Genomic DNA, 24610 nt, shown 5'->3' on the forward strand with positions numbered 1-24610 from the left:
TCTTTAAAGGCATTTCTTCTTCTGTGAATGAAGTGAGAGGTAAATCTATCCAGCAGTGCTCACCACAGGGAGGGAACATCTCAGCCCTTTGCGCAGAATACTGTCATTGAACAACACCAGCATGTTGGAGGCAGAGTACACTGAAAAATAAAAGACATGAGGAGAGATCAGGCAATACATATATTCAATAATGCATGAACAGCAACCATTTAGGAAGCTTGAAGATGATACTTTGCTTGGTAATTCACTTTTTTTTTTTTTTGCGATTATGAAAACAGTTTTCTGTTGATTAATTATGTATCTATTATTAGTTTATGTTAACCTATGTAAGTTTAGTTCTTATCATTCATTTTTACTTTCAGTTTTGCTCCTTTGCATCATCTAGTTTTGTCTGGTAAGTTTCATTTTGACATTTTCAATATATTTCACTCGTCTATATACAAAATAAATAATAATAATAATAATAATGCTGTCAATTGTATTATTGTTGTTTTCAAAGCATGCATCATCTTTGCTGAAAGAAGAAAACGTCTTGCTTTAGTCAGATGTGTGCAATATTACATCATTTGAAAATCGACTAATTTCTAAAGTTCACATGACACGCCATTAAGATTATACTTAAGATATGTCTTTCTTGTTGTGATAAACGGGATATTATGCCCAATCATGTGTAGGATATGAGTGTATTAAACATTTAAACTGTACAAGACGTATTGTTAGTATGTTTGTTTTTACTTTCAGTTTTACTTGCATCATCTAGTTTGATCTGTTAAGTTTCTATTTGACAATTACACTTCGTTTCTCTCATGTCAAAGCACCAAATATCATGAGACCCTCTATCTAAAATCCTGAGATTTGCCTTTGTGTTTGAAATTTGTTATAAAAATAAACTTGACTTGCTTGTCTGGTGTAAAACTATAAATGTATAAGACATGTATGTTATGATTTGCCTTGTATAAATATATATATTTCTGGGATTTCTGTACAGCAGCTTCTGTATAATTGCACCAGATTATTTAATTATTAAGTCAACTCTTTACAACTGATTTATGGAGCGTTAAGGGCAATATCATGGACAAAATCATCAACTTTCAGTATTAACATTTACCCTTACACTAACTCATACTTGATATTGTATGTAAATATCTATATGCAACTAGATTGACCCCTACTGTTTACCAGTTTAAATGTTATGGTCATACTGTTTGTAATGCAACTGCTAAACAGTTATATGCCTCAGGAAGAATGAAGTCCTATCTTATCTTACATGCCAACTGACCTTGAAGCTTATTATTGAACCTTGACTTTTACTTACCTAGTTCAGATATTAAATGGGAATCTGTGAATCGCCCTGAAAAAAAAGGTAAGAAAAATAATACAGTTTATTGGCCAAGTTTTAGCTTACACAGAAATAGACACAAGAGCAAGCACAACGAAGCAGGAGGAACACAACTAATGAATAAACAAGACTTTATGTACACAGGTTTGTGAACAAATATGTATATTTTATTATTAAGGACCAATGACAACCTAAATAAAATGCATGCAAGACAAAATGTGTGACATGTTGTCATTTATTATATGAGGAAAACATTAAATCCAGAATCTTTATGTGCAGCATAAGCAGCTAGTGTCATGGTTTTAAGTTATAATGAAACTAATATCTGGTCTGGAACCCAAGTTTAAGTTAACATAAGTTAGAGGTGGAGTTAAACCCACACACAGTGTTACAATGTTTTAATATATGATTAATCTGAGTAAAAGCTGTGTCACTGACCTGCGATCAGGTATGAGAGGGTCCGCACCGTCCCCTCCACCTGTGTGGCGGCGGAGGGGTTTCTCTTCACATACTCAATGTACCGCTCATAAACACGAGTTACTTTATCCACGTACTCTTTAAGAGGAGACATTTCAGCTTATACTTACTCTACACTAACATATAAACTCTTCATGTAGCCGCCATGTTCATAAAATACCAGCTGTTAAGGAGCTAGTTTGAAAAACATACGACTTCTTGAAAACAAAACTAACTTCCGCCCGGGAGAACCGTCAGCCACTAGCGTCCCCCCGCTCCCAGGTCTAACACACTGGTTCCGGTTCCTACCGTTAGCATATAGTGCGCGGTTCTTGTTCTTCCGGACACGTTATTGTTGCATCAGCATCCAACCATCCAGCACTGTGGATATGTCGACCTCAGGAGAGCCAGGTACTGTAAAGGTTTATTTCTGCTTTTAGACGCGTTAGTTGGAAATATGTAAGAGGGCCGTGACAGCACAATTGAATGTGTTTTGACTAGCTGTTACAGCAAATAAGCTAATATGTAATAAATACATACTCCATACAGCAGTATTATGTTAAACGACTGAAATACTTTATGTTTAATTGGTGCAATGTTTTCAATAGTGTTTGGTGTGACGTGTTCTGTAAAAGAATATGGGACGTTATTAGACTAATCGAAATGCGTTAGAGCTGAGCATTTCAAGGTATTCCAGGTCTATGTTTCTAGTGTAATATTAAAAAGTGCAACAGGGCACAATAGGCTCATATTACCACAATATGGCCAAATTAAAGACACTTTATTTCGTTTACAATAGTAAGCAAAACGGTTGTTTTCACATCAGGCCAGATGTTATTTTTGATCCCTTTTTCATCAGCATTTTATTTATAAAAATAAGTATTAATGATGTTATAGGTTTTGTGGTTTTGGTTTTGTTTGGTTTTAAATTGTAAAAGGTTTATTTATTTGTATGGTTTTTACTTTCAGTTGTGCTCTGTTGCATCATTTGGTTTGTGTTTCGGTTTGACAATGTTACTTGATTTCACTCATTTATACATTTGAAAATGGGTTCAATTGGCAAATGTCCTGAGACCTGGAATAACTAGAATTATTACATTTATTATAATAAGTAATATTATATTTTAATATCATTAATGAGTATTCCTTGTTACTATGTGCCGTTGCAACATCCGGTTAAATTAGTCAGAAGTGCAATATTATTTACATCATTTGATGAGTTGCTCTTCTTTACAGTTATAACTTCATACTGAGAGATGTTCATCGAAATGTTTACTTAAAATCAGTCTACCTTTTTGGGACAGTTTGTTTAATTCTTAATTTGTTTGTTTTTACTTTCACATTTGCTCTTGCATCATCTAGTTCCATCTGTTACATTTCTGTTTGACAATTGTACATATATTCATATCTATTCAAGATCAGGTGTTAAAGGGCCTGAGACCCTCTTGGAATCAATCTTCACAATAATAATAAAATGTAATGCATGACTGTAATTCAGAACTGTTAAAAGTCACCACTTTTTTGTTAATGGGTTGAAAGCTTCCTAAGAACCACATTTATTAATATTTTAGAGTTTTAGAGTACAGTTCAGAAGCTCAGAATTCAAGTACACCAAGCCCTTTTTTGTGTTTAGCTTCTTCCAGCTGTCACTTTGTGTGCATCCATACCTGGAAGGCTTCTCAATTCTCTAATTTCCCCTCCTCGACTCCCCTCCTCGACTCCTATCCTCGTGTCTTAGTCCCGCCCACAGGAGATGCGAGCGGAGGAGCAGAGGAGGGGAACCGAGGAGAGAGGAGGGGAAGCAGCAGGCGGTTAGAGAAATGAGAACTCCTCTCCTCTGAGCGGTTATTTTAAAGAGACGTCCATTAATGATGACAGGAGGCACAGCAGCCCTCTGTCTGATGGACAGATGTGTTCATGATGACTCATATATTTACTTTTGATTCATTCACAGTGCGGTATAATGAGACAATAACAGGCTACAAATTCGGGGACACACACACACACAAACACACACATATATTCATATGAATATATCCAATTTCAGAATCAAACAAGTATGAGAGCACTCTCATAATAACGTAACACTATCATAGACTGGATATATCCCCCCATCTACTAAACTAAAGCAAATAAAGACAGTAGGCCTGTTATACTGAGTGATATATATTATAAACACTGCTCTGCTTTCTGCACGGACCTCACAGCTGTTCTCTCTGGAAACATCGCGTTCGTTGCGATGAAAGCAGTTAATAAAATAATATCCAGGGGATGCATGCAGAGCTGTCATTGGCTGAGATAAGTCTGGCCGTGCGTCACGACTCTTTGAAACATCTCTGTTGCCGGAAATACATTCGCGGAGGAGCCGTGGAGGACCCATCAGTGTATCCTCGATTATAGCTCCTCCAGAGAGCCTCCTCGATGCTCGATCCTCGATCCTCAAAGTGCATTTAGAGAAATTAGATGTCCTTCAACATGAAATCCATTTCCGGGTCACTACCGGAGGACCGGGGAGTCGAGGAGGGGAAATTAGAGAATTGAGAAGCCTTCTTGGTGTTTGTTTTTTTACTTGGTTTCCTTTTTCAGTTTCAATTTGATCCATTGGGTCTCACACCTACTGTGTTTTGATATCCAGTCAACTTCACTCTTAGTCGTTGGTCATTTCTGGGATTTGTGCATTTTGTTCAGACGGAAAATACTTTGTTCTTCTGTCTGTACATGAATGAAGAAAGTTGATATTTTAGGAGGGATAGCTGAGTTACTTTTATATGACTTTATTATCATGTATTTAGAGTAATTTTATCCTGTAGCTTTCATGTTCCATTATGTATAGGAGGCAGTGTTTCCCCTATCATTGTCTTGGAGGGGTGCTGCGCCCCGCCAACGGAGCCCCGCGCCCCCCCTTTGGTACATATCCTCTTTGAAAAATCCTACCATGATAATAGTATGTTTTTCAATGTAAAGGAGATGAATGACACAAATACAATCATTGCCTCCAATATCAGTTAAAATGATCTCAATAAGTTATTGTTTTCCACATTTTGCAGCCCTGGGTTTTAGACTCACTCAAAGGCAAAATATGTGCCAGTCGGTTTTTTGTGACATCAGGAGTTAGTGCCAGTTGTCATCAGTATGATTTCTGTTTCGTTTTTTATAGTTGGCTTGGTGGTGTGCTGCTGTTGTTTAGAGTTTTCCCTCCGGCTGCTGCAGCCTGGTCGGTAATCCTTTGCGAATATTTGCCCTCTTGTTTCTGCAGCCTTTGAGTATGGCCCCTTGCTACAGATAAATGAGGAGGCCGCGCTGGCAGCGGCCCTGAATGACTACCTCACCTCACGCAGCTACCTGGCGGGGTTCTGCCCCTCCCAGGCCGACCAGAAAGCCTTTAATCTCCTTCACAGGCCCCCAGACCCGCACCATGTCCACGCTCTGCGCTGGTACAGACACATAGCAGCCCTGCAGCTGGACCTCCTTCCTGAGAGCAGCAGTGAGTAGAGAGGCATGATCCAGCTTAGACGTGGCCCCTGAAGTAGCCTGAGGTCCCCAAGGCAGGGAAGTCTCACACCTTAGTAAAAGCCCTGAAAACATGCATGACCCCAGCAACAGTTTGCATTTCCAGTTTTGCACTCCTCACAGTAGCATCCAGCATGTCGTGCAGTGTTTCCTTTGGTGCCGTTTCTATAGGCTATATAAAAAATGACATCATCAAGGCATGTTGATTTATATTTTATTAAAAAGTAGGCTATTCAAGTTTTTAATAAGTACAATCAATAGATTCAAAAACTGAATTAAAGAGGACATATTATGTTAATCTTCAGGTTTATATTTGTGCCTCTACTGTGACATGTCTCCATGCTTTAATGTTCAAAAAGCTCTTACTGTTTCTCACACTGCCTGTGCTGCAGAACCTCTTTTCACCCTCTGTCTGAAACCAGAGCCCAGTCTGCTCTGATTGGTTAGCTGGCCGGCTCTGTTGTGATTGGTCAACCACTTAGAGATGTCCCGCTCCTTAGTCAATCAAGTACAATGTGTTGGATCGCTAGCCAATAGAAGCGCAAGTGTTACATAATGATGTCACAATGTTCCTGAAGTAAACAAAGGAGTCCAATGGAGGCGTTTCAGGTAGGGGGGGGGAGTGGTCGTAAAGAAACTCTCCCTGGATTGTAACTTTTGACAACCATTTACATGCACAGAAACCTATAACACACTATAGGAAAGGGGAAACCCCAAAAGCATAATAGGGCCTGCCTAACGGACAGAGCCTGTAGCTGCGTGCAGGTGAGAGTTAGTCTATCATTGTTCAAACAAAACGTCAGCAGCTGGAACAATCCTCTCTCATGTGCCTACAGACACCTACTCAAAGGTGATCTGACACAGAAGTGAGACATTTACAGTGTATTAGATAACATTTATCTCAGGGTGGCGTGTTTTTTAAAAACATTAGATGTGTGCCGTTCCCTGCTGGCTGACTCGGCATGCTCTCTGTGGCTTTGACAGCTTTTTCTTCTTCTAGTTAGAGCAACTTTAACAAATACAATCATTGCCTCATATATATGGCTGCATTGCTCTGCGGAAAAGATAATCCTTCACTTTTGGGTTTAACTCCTCCATTTTGCCGCCTTTTTGCTGTAGTTCTCAACAACGTTTTTTTAACGTTTCTGGAGCAAATTGTCATTCAAGATCATCCTTGCAAAATGTCTGTTATCTAATTTTATTTTTGCTTGTTCCTCCAGCTGTCACTTTGTGTGCATCTATTCTTAGAGTGTGTTCTCTTCTGAATTGCTTTCACTCTCTGTCTAAGCCTTTAATTAGTCATGCTAGATGGAGAAGATGCATTTAGTTTGTTCGAAGGGTATCCTTTCCATTTCAGTTTCACTCTTAGTCCACTTCTAAAATGGTGCTGTTTGTAGATGAAGAAGCACATTAGCATCATGATGAAAGAATTGCACTTGATGAGGGAACACATATTCATCACTACAGTAGAAGAAGTCTTTAATGCTTTACATCAGCTGCACAATCATTTCAAGATCGTTTTACATTCAGAATAGTTTATAGATTCATGCAGGTAAAACACAATTTAATCACACCCATGACATTTGAATTTGGGAAAAACTTGTTGCAAAGTTATCAAGCAAATCTTTTTAATTGACTATGTTTGCTCTGTGTGTCTGACTTAAATTATTATCGGATGTATTTTTTAAGGACAAATACATATTTTGTTTGCATTTTGCCATTTCTAATAATTGTTTCTTTCTTGATTTCAGCGAAAGGAAAGCGGGTTCAGCCCCCTTGGTCTCCACCAGCAGGAACAGATGTCCCCCATCTGAGGCTCTACAACAGCCTGACCAGAGCAAAGGTGTGGGGGGGGGGGGGGGGGGGGGGGGGCAAAACATAAAAAAGGACTGTCCTTGGGTTATTTGTGAAAAGACATATGTGTGATGGACATTTACAAAGTGAAACTGTCTGTGTATAAACGGAAAAATATAGATCCTTATAGGGTTATAAGGAGCATGTACTGTATTTATAACAAGAAACTGCCTTGCATTTTGTTTGAGTCCATCAAAAATACTCGCATAACTGCAAGTTGTGTGTTTAAAAAAATGAATCTTCTTGTTTGTAGCCTACATTTCATTTTATACTCCGTACGTTTGCTTTCCTTTTATAATGTGTGATGTCTTTGTTGTAAAAAGTATTCGTGAAACACTCAACAAAAATGATTAGCAGCTAAATATATAATACAAAATCGATTTATGTAAGACAGCGGAGAAACTTTAAAGTAGTTATTAGTAAAAAGTCATTGAAATACAATCATGAAAAATCTTAAAACGGTCAAACCACCACAGGCTATAAGAACGGAGCTAATCAGATTGTTACCTGAGGATGTGTTTAGATCACATCCAGTTTATTCTTTGTTTTTCCATCATCTCACTAACTTTATGATGTAGGAGCCGTTTGTCCCCCAGCGCGGGAACAAGGTCACATGGTACAGCTGCGGGCCAACAGTGTACGATGCCTCACACATGGGACACGCCAGGTAAACACATCACAGGGGAAAACGTGCAAAATGACTCTCATTCGGCTAAGGTTTTTGTGGTGTAACAATATTTGACTTTCTAATCCGTCTCTCTGTACAGATCCTACATATCATTTGATATTCTGCGAAGGATACTGAAGGACTACTTTAAGTACGACGTCCTCTACTGCATGAACATCACAGACATAGATGACAAAGTGAGTGTGAAGTATAACAGCTTGCTGGTTTTATTTAGTATTTTTTATTAAAATAATTGACATCATTTTTATAGGTCTGGCCAAATATATAAAATGTTCTTCTTGGGTGTTTGCAGTTTTAATTTCTAAAATACGATAAATAGTCTCACATTCTTTGCTCTTTAAATAAAACAAATAGTGGTTTTCGGTGTTTTAAAATGTGAGTGCCAAAGATGCAACTTGCACACTTTTATAATATATGTATATATTAGCCTTTGTTTGTACATTACAGTGTAGTCTAATATATTCTTAACAATTTTTTATTTTCCGATAATTTTAACTGTGACCTCATCTAAAAACGATATATCTATTTTGAAGGATCTGCATATAACATCATGGCATCTGTATTGTAGATGAGTGTTAGTATTGAAGTATTAAATCTGGATGTGTCACTATCGATATAACTACATTAGGTGAAAACAACATTTGTATTGGGTAGTAATTATGTTCTATGTATCATCATGGTGATTCATTAAAAATGTACTTTTAATGAAACAGCTCAATGTCTACTATTGCACTGTCATACAGGTTTTCCTAAGTCCATGATGAGTAGGTTGTAGAGTCTCGATGTTGACCATTGTTGGCTCTGTCTCTCTCAGATCATTAAGAGGGCCCGGCAGAACCACCTGCTGGAGCAGTACACGGAGAAGCAGCCGCACGCCGCTCAGATCCTGCAGGACGTCCTGAGCGCCAGAGGGGTGAGAACACGCTCTCTGGGAGCGCTGATACAACAAGACTCTTTGCTCTTTGCTTTAGGGATCAAGCACAAATCACATCACTGAAGATTATTATGAATCACTAATCATGTTTGGCAACTAAAACGTTCTGGTGCACTTGAACGATTAAGTGACACAAACTGCATTCACTTCCATACTGTTGTTGGTTGACTCATAATTACTAATTTAATCATATATTCAAATCTAATCAATTTTAATTAGAAGAAAGTGAGCACACAATGCTTTGCTCAAAAGTTTCACGAAACAAACAAAGTGTAATTACAAACCTCTTTGCTGCCGCCGGAGCTAAGCACTGTTGACTTCCTGTCAATTTCCCAACAGGGTAGTAAAGAATATCAGATCAACTGTTTGGGAAGCAGAGACTGGTTCAAACAAATGGTTGCAATTGGTCAGACTTGATTTGATCCACCAGAGACATTACAGATTACTAATGACATGAATATCTTTAACTCTTGAAGCCTAAAATGTGCAAATCTATGATTTTACAATTCTACCTATAAAGTGTAGATGACCTGTGGGCGTCATTGTTTTGACCTAACTCTTTATGTGTGCTCATTTTCAGCCCTTTCAGGCTAACTTGGCTCTGACCACAGACCCCGATAAGAAGCAGATGCTGGAGAGGCTGGACGCTGCTGTCGCGGCCACTCTGCAGCCCCTGCAGGCGGCCATGGAGGGCAAAGCAGCCCAGGAGGTCGTACAGCCCCTGGCAGAGGTAAGGCTGAGGAGTCTGCTCACTGATGGCACTTACTGTAAATCCACATGTGATTTACTTTACTTGAGAGACAGAGAACGTGAAACGTTTCTTATTTGCTTATCTCAACAATGTATATTGGCCAGGCTATCTTGTCTTCTAACTGAAGAAAATAAAAAGTATCTCATTTGATATTTCATCCTCATGTAATTTGCTTTCAATTTAATCATTTATACTCCCTCTTTAATGGCGTGAAAGCAATGTCAGGAAAAAATCAACCAAAAATGGTACTACTAGATACTGTATTAAATAAGAGAAAAACGAAATAAACAACACTTATTAATAGTTAATATAAAAACACTAATGTCCACACTTTAAATCGTTCTTTCTTTCTTCCTAGGTGCTGCTGCAGAACTCCAAGGACTTGCTCTCTGATTGGCTGGATACGCAGTTTGGAAGTCAAGTCACAGAGAATTCCATTTTCTCCATTCTGCCTAACTATTGGGAGGGAGATTACCATAAAGACATGGAAGCCCTGAACGTAAGTAGAAGCAAAGAAATGTCCAAATAGTGGAATATTTATGGCCATGTAGTATGTATTTGTGTTATATTGTGGTTATTGTGCATTAATCGTGTGTGACCCTCAGGTTCTTCCTCCAGACGTTCTGACTCGAGTCAGTGAATACGTGCCTGAGATCGTGGACTTTGTGAAAAAGGTGGTCTCAAACGGTTACGGGTGAGGAAGAAACATGTGTTTACAATTCATATCACACCCGCATGGTCAGTTATTAATGGATTAGTTACATTTATTTGGCTTTCTGATGTTTACAGGTATGAATCGAACGGTTCTGTGTACTTTAACACCTCCAAGTTTGATGGCTGTCCGCACCACTCGTATGCAAAACTAGTGCCAGAGGCTGTCGGAGATCAGAAAGCTTTGCAGGAGGGAGAAGGTACATTCTCTCACAGTTCAGCTACCAGTACTGGCTTTGTGATTATAGCGGCTTTCAATCACTCTATTGCAGTGTTACGCAAAGTGTGGTGGTCCGCGGACCACTGGTGGTCCGTGAGCGCCCCCTAGTGGTCCGTGAGTATATTGGTACAATTTCACCTTTGAAATAAATAAATAAATTTAAAGGGTCCATGTCATGGCCATTTCTACTGATAATAATTCCATTGTTGAGGTATACTAGAATAGATTTAAATTGTTAAATTTTCCAAAATCACAGTTGTTTCTCACACAGCATCTCTGTAAAGTATGTGTATTCACTCTCTGTCCTAAACGGCTTGTTGGAGCTCCTGCCCCCTCTCCCTGTGAGCCCACTGTGCTCTGATTGGTCGAGAAGCTGACAGGCTCGTTGCTGCTCGCACACACACAGACACACACACTGCTGTGGGCTGCTGCAGGGGCAGACAGGCTTGGCGATACAGCGAGAACAAGCAAAACTCATCCTGAGCACACACAAACACTCGCAGCCGAAGTAAAAACAATAAGTGTGACTTGATATTGAGTAAGACAAAGGTTTATAACGCTGTGAGCATTGGTCTGCGGAGAGCATTTCTCCGCGATCCCAACTTAGTAGCCCGAAAAACGTTTACCCATTTAAACAGTCGTGGTAGATACCTTGTTTGTTTTAAACATCATAAATACACAAACAACAATGAATACTTACAGGTTGTGTACCCGAATCTCCCGCTGGTCCAAACAAAGTAGGAACAGCATCGTTCTTCAGTGCCCTACGCTGTACATATCCGGCATGAATCGCTGAAAGGTTTGGGAAGCTTTGTTTCGTGAAAGGCTGGCAGAGGGTGCGGCCATAGCTCTGGGTGTGGCTACTGGGTATCCCTACGTAGCGATACCCAGGAGGAAGTAAATGAGAAATCCCCAACGAGGCGTTTTGGGGAGGTATTTTCTGTGTTAGAGTTTTACTCCCTACAGGGTGTGCTTTGAGGGTTTTTGACTCTGCAGACCGTTTACATGCATAAAAACCTTCATAACACACAAGGGGACGGGTAAAAACCGGAAAAGCATGACATGGGCCCTTTAAGTTTTCCGCACTCTTGTGGGAATATCTCTGCAATGGAACGAGCTTAACTTTCGATTGCATGATATAGCCCAGCGCCACACCTTCGTCACTTGTTTGTACCATTTCCAGGTGATTTGTAATCTGTTATAGAAAAACTTTTTAGATTTCAAGAAGTGTATAAAACAAACAATGGATGTCTTTTATGAAAATGTATCCATGCTGGAAGTAGATTTAGATGTTTTAGCAGTTAGATAGAGATTATTATCTAATATATTCATCCAATGAAGCATTGCATGAAGTCTGTTGATGATCAGAGGCTGTTGTCGGGGCTGCATAAACGTTTTTTTGTTGTTTTTGTAGGCAGACCATGCAGCCCAATGGTCACCAAGGTTCATGTTTTAATAGCATTTTTACAAAAAAAGCCCAGGCGAGCCTAACATGTGAAAAAATGGCTTAGACCTCAGAGAGTTAAACTTGGGCTTGCGACCATAGTTTTACTGTATTTAGTTTTGAAAATCCACAGCAGAGGTTTGTGTCGTACTACATGCGGTGTATTTTGCATTTCTCTCAGTAAAACGATCTGTGAGTCTGTTGGCTCGGACATAAACTCCGTAATACATGTAGTTTACATTTCATAAGAGGTGTAAAACCTGTGAGCATTTAAAATCGCATTTAAACAAAATGCTTATATAATCTGTAGTTGTATTTGTATTGTTGATTTAATGTGTGAACGAGGCGATATAGAGAAGGTTAAGCTGTTGTTATTATTAGGCTGTTATTTGTTATTATTGGAGTGGTAAGCAGGCCTATTGATTTGGGGAGTTAGGTGGTCCGTGAGTGTTTTTTGTTTTGGTTAAGTGCTCTATTTGAACAAGTGTGTAAAATAAAGTCCAAGGTGTCTTTTTTGAGTCTACCACTAGGAGTCGCCAGAGTCTGAAACATTCTAATGTTGCACATAGTGACTTTAACATGAGTATTGAAGACGGTTTTCTCTCTTTGTAACTGTTTTACTTATATAATAAGTCAGATAATATGGTAATTGTGTTTTTTTTCTGTATTTCCCGTTGCCCTGCAGGTGACCTGAGCATCTCTGCTGACAGATTAGGGGAGAAAAAGTCCCAGAACGATTTTGCTTTGTGGAAGGCCTCCAAGCCCGGAGAGCCTTCATGGGACTCTCCATGGGGGAAGGTGAGAGTTCAATCCTAATGCTGATAAATCACTAACACTCTGTTCCAGGAGGTAGAACATTAGGAGCCATTTTTTTTATATTGATTATTTTTGTTTTATCTGACTGATTTAGGGAAGGCCCGGCTGGCATATTGAATGTTCGGCCATGGCTGGCTCCATCCTGGGAGAGTCCATGGACATCCACGGTGGGGGGTTTGATCTTCGATTTCCCCACCACGACAACGAGTTGGCTCAGTCCGAGGTACAAGAGCAAAGTTATTTATTAAAAATATTTGCTATTGTTTGGCTTTGAAGCTCTTTACCTTGCCCAAAGTTGTAATATTGATCCATCATGTCATAGAAGACATTACTAGAGGTATTTAAAGATGATTAACTGTGATGCATTCCATGCCACCTCCATGATCGTCATTGGTTGTTTTCCTCGCAGGCTTTCTTTGAGAATGATCACTGGGTTAGATACTTCCTGCACACTGGACACCTGACGATCGCAGGCTGCAAGATGTCAAAGTCTCTGAAGAACTTCATCACTATTAAAGACGCCCTGGCAAAGAACACAGGTGACTGCTCAGCTCAGCTTGTTGCCATTAGTGTAAGAGGAAAGTGTCCTTATTTAAATGAGTCCATCTACCATGTAAAGTGTAGTTCAGATTCAGTTTTATGTCACACTTCCATTTCAGTTTCAACAAAAACTCTTCAACCATTTCATCAAAACAGTCTAGAAGAATCAAATGAACTGTCACTCGATCTTGTTCTTCGGCCAGATGTGATATGTTTTCCTCTTTCCGCCCTCCTTCAGCCCGTCAGCTCCGTCTGGCTTTTTTGATGCATTCCTGGAAAGACACTCTGGACTACTCATCCAACACCATGGAGTCAGCCGTGCAGTACGAGAAGTTCATGAATGTAAGCTGACGATATAACAAACCATCTGGCTTTTTAGTGCAGGGGTGGTATGAATCCTATTATGAATCTGTTGTTTTGTGCTCGTTTTAATTACAAGGAGTTCTTCCTGACTGTGAAAGACATCATGCGCGCTCCTACTGATATGACCGGGCGATTTGAGAAGTGGGAGGCAGCAGAGGTGGAGCTCAACAACAGGTAAGAGAGAAAAGATTGAGCCATCTGAATTCTTTAAAATACATTATGCAGAAGCCCTTCTTGATAGCTTAATGGCTCAGCACTTATTTGCACATTTAAACCACTAGAAACACACATCACAACTAAAAGCTAAATGGCTACTTGTTTGGTCCAGTTTCTACGACAGGAAGTCTGCCGTCCATGAGGCTCTGTGTGACAACGTGGACACGCGCACCGCCATGGAGGAGATGAGAGTGCTGGTCGGCCAGAGCAACAGCTACATCGCCAGCAGGAAGAGCGCCAAGCTGAGGCCCAACCGCATGCTGATGGAGAGCATCGCTGCCTACCTCACCAGCATACTGAAGGTGGGAACATGTAAAGTAGCAACCAATGTTCATCAAGGTTCATGTGTTCAATTAAGATGTATTGTGCTGTATTGCATTGGCAGTGAAAGCGGTTTGAACTCACTGACATGAGACTTTTGTCATTTAGGTATTCGGTGCCATCGAAGGATCAGAGCCCATCGGTTTCCCAGTGGGACAAAGTCAGAACGTTGGTGTAAGTATAAACTTTTTTTCAGTTTTCGCTGTGAGAAATGTGATACATTTGAATGCTTATTGTTCAAATTATGGAAGCTCCGATTGCCAATTTTGGGGCCAGAATCAGTATCGGCTGATACCGATCGCCGATCCGATCGAGTGGGCGGGGCCGATGGGGATCTTCCATTTAAAGTGATGTTTAAAACTCAGTTAATGGGGCTCATTCACTGGCGCTTCCACAAACAACAACCAACATAATTAATACATTCAAATGAAGTACATTATTCAAGTTTACATTAACCTTGGATAATAACACGGGAGAAATGAGCGGAAGCGTTCTCTTTTCCTCTCTCTCTCTCTCTCTCCTGACAGCCCGTCAGTATTTCGTCCAGCTCGCTGATCCAGTAATGAGTGACCCGACAGTGAAGAATAAATATATTTATAACTAATTTAGCTTGTTCCAGAGGTAGATAAAATAGCCAAGTGTGTTAGGTCTAACTCTTAGTGTGTGTTTTGCTCCGCTCACCGGTCCGTCACAGCGGGTGGAGCTGCTGGATTTCTGCTTCACACACGTTGCATACCGCTATTTTCGGAGCATCCCTAGTTAAAATGTAGCTCTGTTTACTGCGAGTAAAACAAATGTTTTCACAGATTGTTACTGCCCCTATAGTAGTACTATAGTAACTTACATTGAAATACTGTCTTTGCTTTGTGTGGCAGCTGGAGACCACAGTGATGCCGTACCTCTCAGTGTTGTCAAACTTCAGAGAGGAAGTCCGTAAAATAGCAAGAGACAAGAAAGGTAAGAACATGTTTTATACATTTGAGAGTCCAACAAATGCTAATAGTTCTGTTCTCCAAGAGTTTAAACATATTTACCTTCCTCTTCAGAGTCTAATTAAAGTCCATTGTTTTATCTCATCTAGTGATGGAGTTGCTACAACTGTGTGATGTTGTCCGAGACGATACGTTACCGGAGCTGGGGGTCCGTCTGGAGGATCATGAAGGTGATGGAGCTGTTAACTTAAATATTCTGCCCTGTAGAACAAAAAGGAGAAGAAAGTATGCAAGCATTACCCAGTCACTTATCATTATAAAAACATTACTGAGGATTATTTATCAGAAATCTTATTGTGTCATTATCTTGCAAATGCCCAATAGTCAACCCAACAATATTGTTGCAACATTGATTTAGTATTATTCGGTCAAATACATGTTTTGAGATATTAGATTTGTTTCTATCCCTGGTTAACACTGGGATGGGATGGGTGTGAGAGTGATGAGTGATGAACAGTGGCTGTGTTACAGGTCTGCCCACAGTGGTGAAACTGGTGGACAAGGAGACCTTGCTGAAGGAGCGAGAGGAGAAGAAACAGGTGAGCGATGAGATGCCCTCTTTCATTGTATCCGCATTAATCATGTAATCACATAGCGACATTAGCTGTAAACCTCAATCCGTAAGATAACGTAAAAAAGTCAAATAAATGAAGTTGAGATTAATATCGGCTTCCAAAATGTTAGAAGTTTAAAGTATCACAAAATTAAAATACTGAGGTAAAGTACTAGTCCCTCAAAAGTACTTATAGGTCGACTTCCGGTGACGTCATGAGAGAAGCAGCAGCTTAGAAGCGGAGCTCCGCCAGACTATATACAAAAATAGAGACAACTAGTCATATACAGTCGCAAGAAAAAGTATGTGAACCCTTTGGAATTACCTGGATTTCTGCATAAGTTGGTCATAAAATGGAGGAAGCCACTCCTGTCCAGAAAAAACATTGCTGCTAGTTTGAAGTTTGCAAAAGAGCACCTGGATGTTCCACAGCACTACTGGCAAAATATTCTGTGGACAGATGAAACCAAAGTTGAGTTGTTTGGAAGGAACACACAACGCTATGTGTGAAGAAAAAAAGGCACAGCACACCAACATCAAAACCTCATCCCAACTGTGAAGTATGGTGGAGGGAGCATCATGGTGTGGGGCTGCTTTGCTGCCTCAGGGCCTGGACAGATTGCCATCATCGACGGAAAAATGAATTCTCAAGTTTATCAAGACATTTTGCTGGAGAAATTAAGGCCATCTGTCCACCAATTGAAGCTCAACAGAAGATGGGTGATGCATCAGGACAACGACCCAAAGCACAGAAGTAAATCAACAACAGAATGGCTTCAACAGAAGAAAATACGCCTTCTGGGGTGGCCCAGTCAGAGTCCTGACCTCAACCCAATTGAGATGCTGTAGCATGACCTCAAGAGAGCGATTCACACCAGACATCCAAAGAATATTGCTGAACTGAAACAGTTTTGTAAAGAGGAATGGTCCAAAATTCTTCCTGACCGTTGTGCAGGTCTGATATGCAACTATAGGAAACGTTTGGTTGAGGTTATTGCTGCCAAAGGAGGGTCAACCAGTTATTAAATCCAAGGGTTCACATACTTTTTCCACCCTGCACTGTGAATGTTTACATGGTGTGTTCAATAAAAACATAAAAACATATAATTGTTTGTGTGGCTTTAGCTTAAGCAGTCTGTGTTTGTCTATTGTTGTGACTCAGATGAAGATCAGAACACATTTTATGACCAATTTATGCAGAAATCCCGGTAGTTCCAAAGGGTTCACATACTTTTTCTTGCAACTGTAAGACGTTTTAAAAAATAAGAAAGAGCACTCCTGCATGATGATCTCGTCAACCAGAAACAAAGCCCCCAACAAACAAGATATCTCAAGGGAAAAAACTGATAAACAACGGAGACCAGCCAGTCCTGCTAGCGCTAGCTTGACAACTGATAGCAACATGTGCGAGTCGGACCATGAAGTTACGTTGATGGGTGAGCTGGGGAAACTCAGCAAGGAAAATCAAGAGGGGCATAATCAAACAAAAATGTCTCTGGATCGACTGGAACAGACGGTGCTAGATATAAAAGTTCAAATGGGCGAACATGAAGGGAGGATTGGAAAGTTGGAGGACAGAGTCGGCATGGCCGAGGACGTAGCGGTGCGGCATCAGAGGGCGCTCCGATACCTGATCCACCGTGATATTGCCCTCTCAGCCACCTGCGACGACTTGCAGAATAGACTGAGAAGAAATAATGTGAGAATCTTTCAGGTACCAGAGGGGAGTGAGGGAGGAAACATGGCAGAATTTATTAAAGAACTGTTACACAAGGTGCTTAAAATACCATCATAACGGATATTAAGATAGAGAGAGCACACCGCTCACCCCCGTTTACGCCACATAGAGACCCGACAGCCCCTCCAAGACACATCATCGTGAGATTTTTGGACGCAGCAGTTAAAGATCTGGTGATACGACAGGCATGGAGTCAGGGACAGGTCTCCTTCCAAGATAAAAGAATATTTTTTGATCAAGATTACTCTCCCGAGTTACACAAGAAGCGGGCAAAGGTGCACAAAGTCATCAAGCAGCTAAAAAAGAAGGACATACTGGCGAGGTGTATATACCCAGCGCAGTTAAAACTCAAGGTGGGCACGGGGGAGAAGACCTACACCACAGTGTCCAGCGCTGCAGAGGTGCTGAAAAGCCTGGGAGTCGACGTGCACTGCGGAGAAAGAGAACGCACGGAGGATGAGTTAAAGGACGGATGGAGGAGCAGCGGGAAGAAGAAAAGAGACATGGTACTATCAGCATCGGATCTCAGGACATTCTTGCAAGAAGAAGCTTAAATAGTCTCCCGATGCTGTTTAAAAACCCAAAGTGACTGGAACAGGTTGGGAGTCGGCTCTGTTCTGCACACAGTAACGGTAACACATTGACAGTGGAAAAAAGTTATATAAAGTGGTTGTTACTTGTGCAAATACTACAAATTAGTTATTCTCATAAGTTATTCTAATATTTTATTTACCAATTCTAGGCTCTGGCGGAGCCCGTTTTCTTAGTTCGGAATGAGTGAATTACACTCACTTAGACCTTTTTTACATGTTAGTGTATTATTGGTCAGGTTAGCACTCTATGTGATTTTTCCCAAAGAGAGGGCTGGTCACACCTCTCTGCCCCAGCACCAGTGGGGATCTGTCACAGCTATAGTTCGTTTGCTGTGGCTGATTGGACAGGTGGAAGTTCAGTTCTATGTTTTAAGTGTTTTTTGTATGTTTCTCCTGACATATGTTGCGTTCTACAGTTTGTTTTTGTTTATGCGATCTAGGCCTGTCTCTATGAAAATTTATCTGGGGTTAGATAAATGGTTTAAGTACTGTAGACTTAACGTCTCACTATTGGCAGATAACCAGATAAAACAGGAAATACGTTCTGCAATATCTGAATACTTTGCCTTGAATGATAATGGTGAGGTCTCCCCCTCGGTGTAATGGGATGCTGGTAAGGCCACGATTAGGGGCAAAATTATTTCTATAGGATCTAAATTAAATAAACAAAGACTGGTGAAACAACAAGATTTAGAAACGGAAATTAAAAGATGAGAGAGGCAAGACATCTAGAAAAGAGAAAGTACTCAAAAAGTTGAAGGAAGTTAGAATTAAGCTAGATGCAGAATTAACTTGCAAAGCAGAGGGAGCCCTCAGGTTCATAAATAGAACATATTACGAAATGGGAAATAAGGCTAGCAGATTATTGGCATTTCAACTTAGAAAAGCCCAGTCCAGCCGCATTGTCTCCAAAATTAAACATCCTGAAACTAACCAGACAGAAACAGATCCTAGGAAAATATCAGATGCTTTTGCAAAATATTATGCGCAACTGTATAAAAGCGAAGATCAGGAATTTAAGGAAGAAAGAATTAGTGAATTTTTAAAGCCCCTCAATATGAATAAACTGGCAACTGACGAAGCATCTAAGTTAGTAGAGCCTATCAGAGAGGAGGAAATTAAGGAAACTATTACTAAACTAAAAAACAACAAATCACCGGGATTAGATGGCTTTGCAGGTGAATATTATAGAGCCTTCATAAATGATCTTTCCCCTATATTATGTAGAGTATATAATTATGTATTAAATACAGGAGACCCCCCAAAATCGTGGTCAGAAACTATCATCACAGTCCTGCATAAAGAGGGAAAGGACCCCACACAGTGCACTAGTTATCGCCCCATAAGTCTTCTATGCGTTGATTACAAAATAATAACTTCAATCTTAGCAACCAGAGTACAACATCATTTAGAGAAGTTGATAAAACCGGACCAGACAGGATTTATTTCAGGTCGTCAAGGGACAAATAATGTAAGGAGAGCTTTAAACCTTCAGTCAATAGCGGCAAAAGATAAACAACCTTCAATGCTTCTCAGCCTAGATTCTAAGAAAGCATTTGATAGAGTTGACTGGCTATTTCTTAAACAAACATTATTGGAAATGGGTTTTGGAGAAACATTTACTACATGGATTAGTTTGCTTTATAAGGATCCTAAATCAATAATAAGAGTAAATGGGCATTGTTCGGATTTTTTTAAAGTAGAGAGGGGGGTGAGGCAGGGCGACTCAATGTCACCTCTTCTTTTCGCACTCAGTATTGAACCCTTAGCGGAGGCTATACGCCAAAATAAACAGATTCAAGGAATAGCGGACGAGGGAGGGTCAATACATAAAATATCTTTATTTGCAGATGACATTTTACTCTTTATAAAACACCCCCTATCTTCTATTCCAGCTCTTATGCAGGGCTTGTCTAAGTATGGGGCAATTTCAGGATACAAAATTAATCCAATTAAATCAGAAGCAATGATGATAACAGGGAGTTAGCCTACACAATTAAACAAGGATGTTTCTTACCGTTGGTCCAAGCAGGGGTTTAGATATCTAGGGGTTATCCTTACTCGCGACCCAATGCATTTATTTGAGGCTAACTATAATACATTAATAGAGCAAATAAAGAATGACATGATACGGTGGGAAATTCTCCCCCTGTCGCTATTCGGTAGGGTAGAGACTGTAAGAATGAACATACTCCCTCGATTACTCTTCCTATTTCAATCCCTTCCCGTGGGAATTCCAGCCTCCATTTTCAACATGTTAAATAGACTTCTCTCTGAGTTTATTTGGCAGAATAAGAGACCCAGAGTAAGACTTAAAACTATTTTTCTACCAAAAGAGAAGGGAGGCTTAGGCCTGCCAAATTTGAAATATTATTATTGGGCTGCTCAGTTAACGGCAATAGTGGCCTGGATTAGAAAGGACGAGGAAACAGGATTGGCACAGATTGAGCAGAGTGCAACTAAAGGTGTGTCGTTATCAGTTCTGCCTTTTATTGATATCAAATCTGTCAAGAAAGTTAAGATTGAGAACGAATGGATAAAGCATACCCTGAAGTTGTGGACGGCAGTTAAAAAAATGTTCAGGAGCCCAGAATCAATATCAAAAGCCATGCCAATTATAGGCAATATAGAGTTTCTTCCATCTATAAGGGATGGAGGTTTTAAAAGATGGGCCGATAAAGGTCTTATCACAATTAATTAATAAATTAGAGAGAGAGAGAGAGAGAGAGACTCTCAAGCCTTTAGGCCTATACATTGTTTATGTTACTTCCATGCCTGTGTGTCCATGATTTTGAGTCTGTGTGTGTTGAGCGCAGCACCGTCTGCTTTTTGCAGTACAGTAACTGAAGTAAGACTAAGCATAGCAGTAGATTTTTGTAGACCTGTCTGCCTGTTTTGTGAGTGCACTGCGTGCGTGTGCACTTGTGGCATTGTTTGGGATGACCTCATTAAAATACCGTCCGCCATCCTCTTTGAGAAACATACCAGCAATTTAGGGTGGGCAAGTTTACTACCACTTTAATTTCAACTAATTGTGTTAATTACTTATTGTAAAGCATTTGAACATTCTTTTGTGTCACATGTTCATTATTAAGTTGATGTATAACTGTATAGTATCTTAATTATTTAAAATATAAGGTGACTAAAAATGGCAACCTTATTTTCAGTTTTGGAAGCTCAACCCCTGGCTAGTAAGCCGGTTCAAGTCCCGACCCAGACAAATATTTCAGGCAATGTCCTCCCCCCTTTCAATTCTAAGATCTCCAATAAAGGCTCTCTGGCCCAAAAATATGTTAAACATAATAGAAGCTGTATCTTTTTTTTCCTAAATATGTAAAGAAACAACCACACGCAAAAAGGGTCTCTGCTAATGAGAAATTGAAATCTAACAGTCAGTTTGTTGAGTAGTAATATTTAAAAAGCATTAACCTTATTTGTTTGATTTTCTAATATGATTGATCGTAAAGGTAACTTGTTTTTTTATTTCACAGGTGGAAGAAGAGAAGAAAAGGAAGAAGGAAGAAGCTGCAAAGAAGAAACAGGAACAAGAGGTCACTTAGATGCTTCCATTAAGGAAAGTGTTGTTTCCCTAATCGTGAACAAGTTCACGTACTCATGTCTTTTGTTTCTGTTTCAGATGGCTAAACTGGCGAAGATGAAGGTCCCTCCATGTGAAATGTTTCGCTCAGAAACCGACAAGTATTCAAAATTCGATAAAACGGCAAGTCCCTCTTGCACAAAAGAAATAAAGCATAATACTTAGCTTTTTCACATATACAAATAATAATGTCAAATAGTTATTATTTATCCTATGTGTTGACCTGTTGTGTCCACCAAAAGCTGTGTATTGCTCTATTTAAGTAGAGGTAGCACAAGGAAATAAATTGATTTATTATATATAAGTTTTTTTGCAGATTTTTCAAAATGTGGGTGAAATGTTTGCTACATTGAGAAGGAAACTAATCAGAATGAAGTTGATATGTGTTCCTGTGTTCTTGTTTCTGTCAACAGGGTTTCCCCACTCACGATGTAGAAGGGAAGGAGCTGAGCAAAGGACAAGCCAAGAAGCTGCGAAAGTTCTTCGACGCTCAGGAGAAATTACACAACGATTATCTTCAGATGAACCAAAATGGCAACTGATAATGTTTACATACTGCCCAAGACATCCAGGCTAAAGAAAACCTAGAGAATAAATGTTTAGGGTCATCTTTTCTCTACTCTCCATCTGTTTTGGATCAGAAAACAAATACGGTTTTTCATTTGCAGCACTTCATTACCAAAGTCCATGTATAGCTTTTCAAAATAAAAGCGGGAAAAGAAGAGCATTCGAGGAGACAGAGGTCCTTTATACATAGATTATGTTTTTGATTGAAACTCTGTAACACTGCCAGTCGTTTGAAGGATTAAATAGATTGTTTGCTGTATGATTTAACCTTGAATTTCGAAATGAACTACAAATTAATGGATGTAGGAAATTGGGATACATCTACACTATGTAAAGATGGACGAAGAAAACATGAATTTCCAAGTTTCTGGACTCTACTGGAGTGTTGAACATCATTCTTTCAATTTGTGCTTAGATTTCCATAGATGTACCTAGGATACTTGATGTATTTTAAAAATTAACTTCAATTGCATTTGGGGCATTCCTTGTTTCAGTTACATATTCTCTAAGTTTACTGCATTTGTACAGTCTTAAAGGATACAATTGTTGTGTTCTATACTTGTTTTGTGTCAATGATTCCCATGAAAAGACCTAAAATAACAACATGTTTGCCTATCTTTCCATACTTTACCTACTGGAAATGTAAATCATTCAAAAACATATAGTTTTCTTTCCTAAAAATGTTTCCTAAAATAACTCAAACAAAAGGAAATTGTGCATTTGTTAGGGACTATTTTATTAGCGGTGGATAAATTGACATACAAGGTAGCGCTGTGCCACAGGGCAATAACACAGTAGATATTTTCCTATTTGAAGGATCAATTTATTGTTGGTCTTTTCATGTGCTTTGTTGACAAATAGAGAAATATAGAATATCAACAGACTTATCAGCAACCTATTTCTCATCATTCTGGAAAGATACAGCTTCTCACACCCTCTTACTGTGATCTCTCATGGCTTGAGTGACACCCCACAAAGAGGAGCCTTTTATTATTCAACCGTCCATTAGGGTCATGCATTGTTGTACTGTTTGTGTATTGCAATTCCATGGTTGTGTGAATGAACAAATAAAGAGGCAGAGAGTGCTAGTGATTTTCTTTCAAGAAATAAAATGGATCATTCTTGTAAACGCTTATTACTTCAAGGATTTTGGCTTTCATCATGAAACTCCTATCAGAAAGAGAATTTAAAGTGGCCCTGTTATTCAATTTGGGGTTTTCCCTTTCCTGTAGTGTGTTCTATAGGTTTCTGTGCATGTAAATGTTCTGCAAAGGCTACAATCCCAAAGTTTCTTTAACCCTCCTGTTGTCTTCGGGTCAAATCTGACCGATTTACAACTTTCATCAATCATAACTTTTTTGTTTTGCATTTGATTGATTTGATATCCTTCACAGTAGACATTTGAAAATATACAATTGCTGATCACCACTTTCATTGAGTTTTGGATGATTTAGTCAACTTTGTAACACCCATGGTGTTCCCGGTCAAAAATTACCGCCATAAAGAAAAGGAATTAGTAACCATCCGGATCAGATAAAACACCCACACACCAACACACACATACTCTAGTCTAGATGTGTCCCCCCCCCCCCCCACTTATGTGCCCAATCCCCCCATGCGAATCACACCTGGCACACACAGAACAATTTGACCGTTTCCTGCGCTTATGTGCCCATCCCCCCACATGGATCACACCTGGCCCCCTCAATACATGTTCAGGATCTATTCTTTGTATTTTTACTGCCGTTTTTCATGTATACCAGTAGTCTGATACAATATGTACAGTTTGAAAGGGTGTTAAATGAAATTTGGTGATGATTAATGGTTTTTGTGTTAATGTAATAGCAGTTAAAACAGGACCGGTCAAATGTGACCACGAACACCAAAGTAAGGGGGGACGGAAACGAAGACAATAGGAGGGTTAAAACTGGGTTCTGGTTTCAGACAGAGGGTGAAAAGAGGTGCTGCACCACAGGCAGTATGAGAAAAAGAAAGATATTTTTGACCTAATTTTAAAACATGTCACAGCAGACAGAGACATAAAATACAAATATGAACTTGAAAATGAGCATAATAGGGACCCTTTAATACTTTTTTAAATGGCCAAGAGAAATGGATCAAAGATGTTTTTTTACTATAATATCATGCAGAATGAGACTTCAAAAAGTCTTACAAACTGTCTTGTTTTTTAATTCAGTGTGTATGTTCTCCAAATGTAGGATACAGTATGGACTAATACCAGTGGCGGGCCGTGCATTTCACACCTAGGCCTTCAGTGATGTCCTACACAGTCCTACCTGAATTATTCCACCTCTTAATACCATCATTATGACGCCATGGCTCTAGAAACTATACATTTAGACAGAAACGCAGTATAACCGGGCGTTGCATCACCTTAACATAGTC

The 24610-nt window shown here is 39.6% G+C and overlaps 2 protein-coding genes across 3 annotated transcripts in view; one reads left to right on the plus strand and one right to left on the minus strand.

Moving 5' to 3' along the window:
- Positions 1-2061, minus strand: part of pex16 (peroxisomal biogenesis factor 16) — a 12247-nt gene extending 10186 nt beyond the window's left edge. Inside the window, exons 1-3 of the mRNA XM_079663845.1 lie at positions 1778-2061; positions 1316-1351; positions 64-140 (exon numbers count right to left, since the gene is read on the minus strand). Of these exons, the coding sequence (XP_079519971.1) occupies positions 64-140; positions 1316-1351; positions 1778-1910 (246 nt within the window). The 5' untranslated portion in view covers positions 1911-2061. The remainder of the gene's footprint in view (positions 1-63; positions 141-1315; positions 1352-1777) is intronic.
- Positions 2062-2063: 2 nt separating this feature from the next.
- On the plus strand, positions 2064-23333 carry cars1 (cysteinyl-tRNA synthetase 1). 2 transcript variants are annotated; one of them, XM_079663840.1, is made up of 23 exons: positions 2064-2206; positions 5052-5279; positions 7057-7148; positions 7738-7826; positions 7927-8023; positions 8662-8760; positions 9362-9511; positions 9891-10031; positions 10138-10226; positions 10322-10443; positions 12593-12705; positions 12818-12946; positions 13133-13262; positions 13502-13605; positions 13703-13800; positions 13955-14144; positions 14272-14337; positions 15039-15120; positions 15245-15325; positions 15627-15694; positions 21531-21590; positions 21677-21760; positions 22051-23333. In XM_079663840.1, the coding sequence occupies exons 1-23, from the start codon at positions 2185-2187 to the stop codon at positions 22177-22179; spliced, it is 2463 nt and encodes an 820-aa protein (XP_079519966.1). In that variant the 5' UTR covers positions 2064-2184; the 3' UTR covers positions 22180-23333. The 2 variants fall into 2 exon arrangements, with proteins under 2 accessions (XP_079519966.1, XP_079519967.1); XM_079663841.1 differs by lacking the exon at positions 5052-5279.
- The last annotated feature ends 1277 nt before the right edge of the window (positions 23334-24610 follow it).

This window comes from Notothenia rossii, assembly GCF_949606895.1.
Source record: "Notothenia rossii genome assembly, chromosome: 2".
Classification (NCBI taxonomy): Eukaryota; Metazoa; Chordata; class Actinopteri; order Perciformes; family Nototheniidae; genus Notothenia; species Notothenia rossii.

Excerpts from the sequence above, each read along its gene's own strand:
- cars1 (XM_079663840.1), top strand. The coding sequence starts at position 2,185 with ATGTCGACCTCAGGAGAGCCAG. Across the intron at positions 7,827-7,926 it reads TCACACATGGGACACGCCAG|ATCCTACATATCATTTGATA; the intron begins GTAAACACATCA and ends CTCTCTGTACAG. Across the intron at positions 8,024-8,661 it reads TCACAGACATAGATGACAAA|ATCATTAAGAGGGCCCGGCA; the intron begins GTGAGTGTGAAG and ends TGTCTCTCTCAG.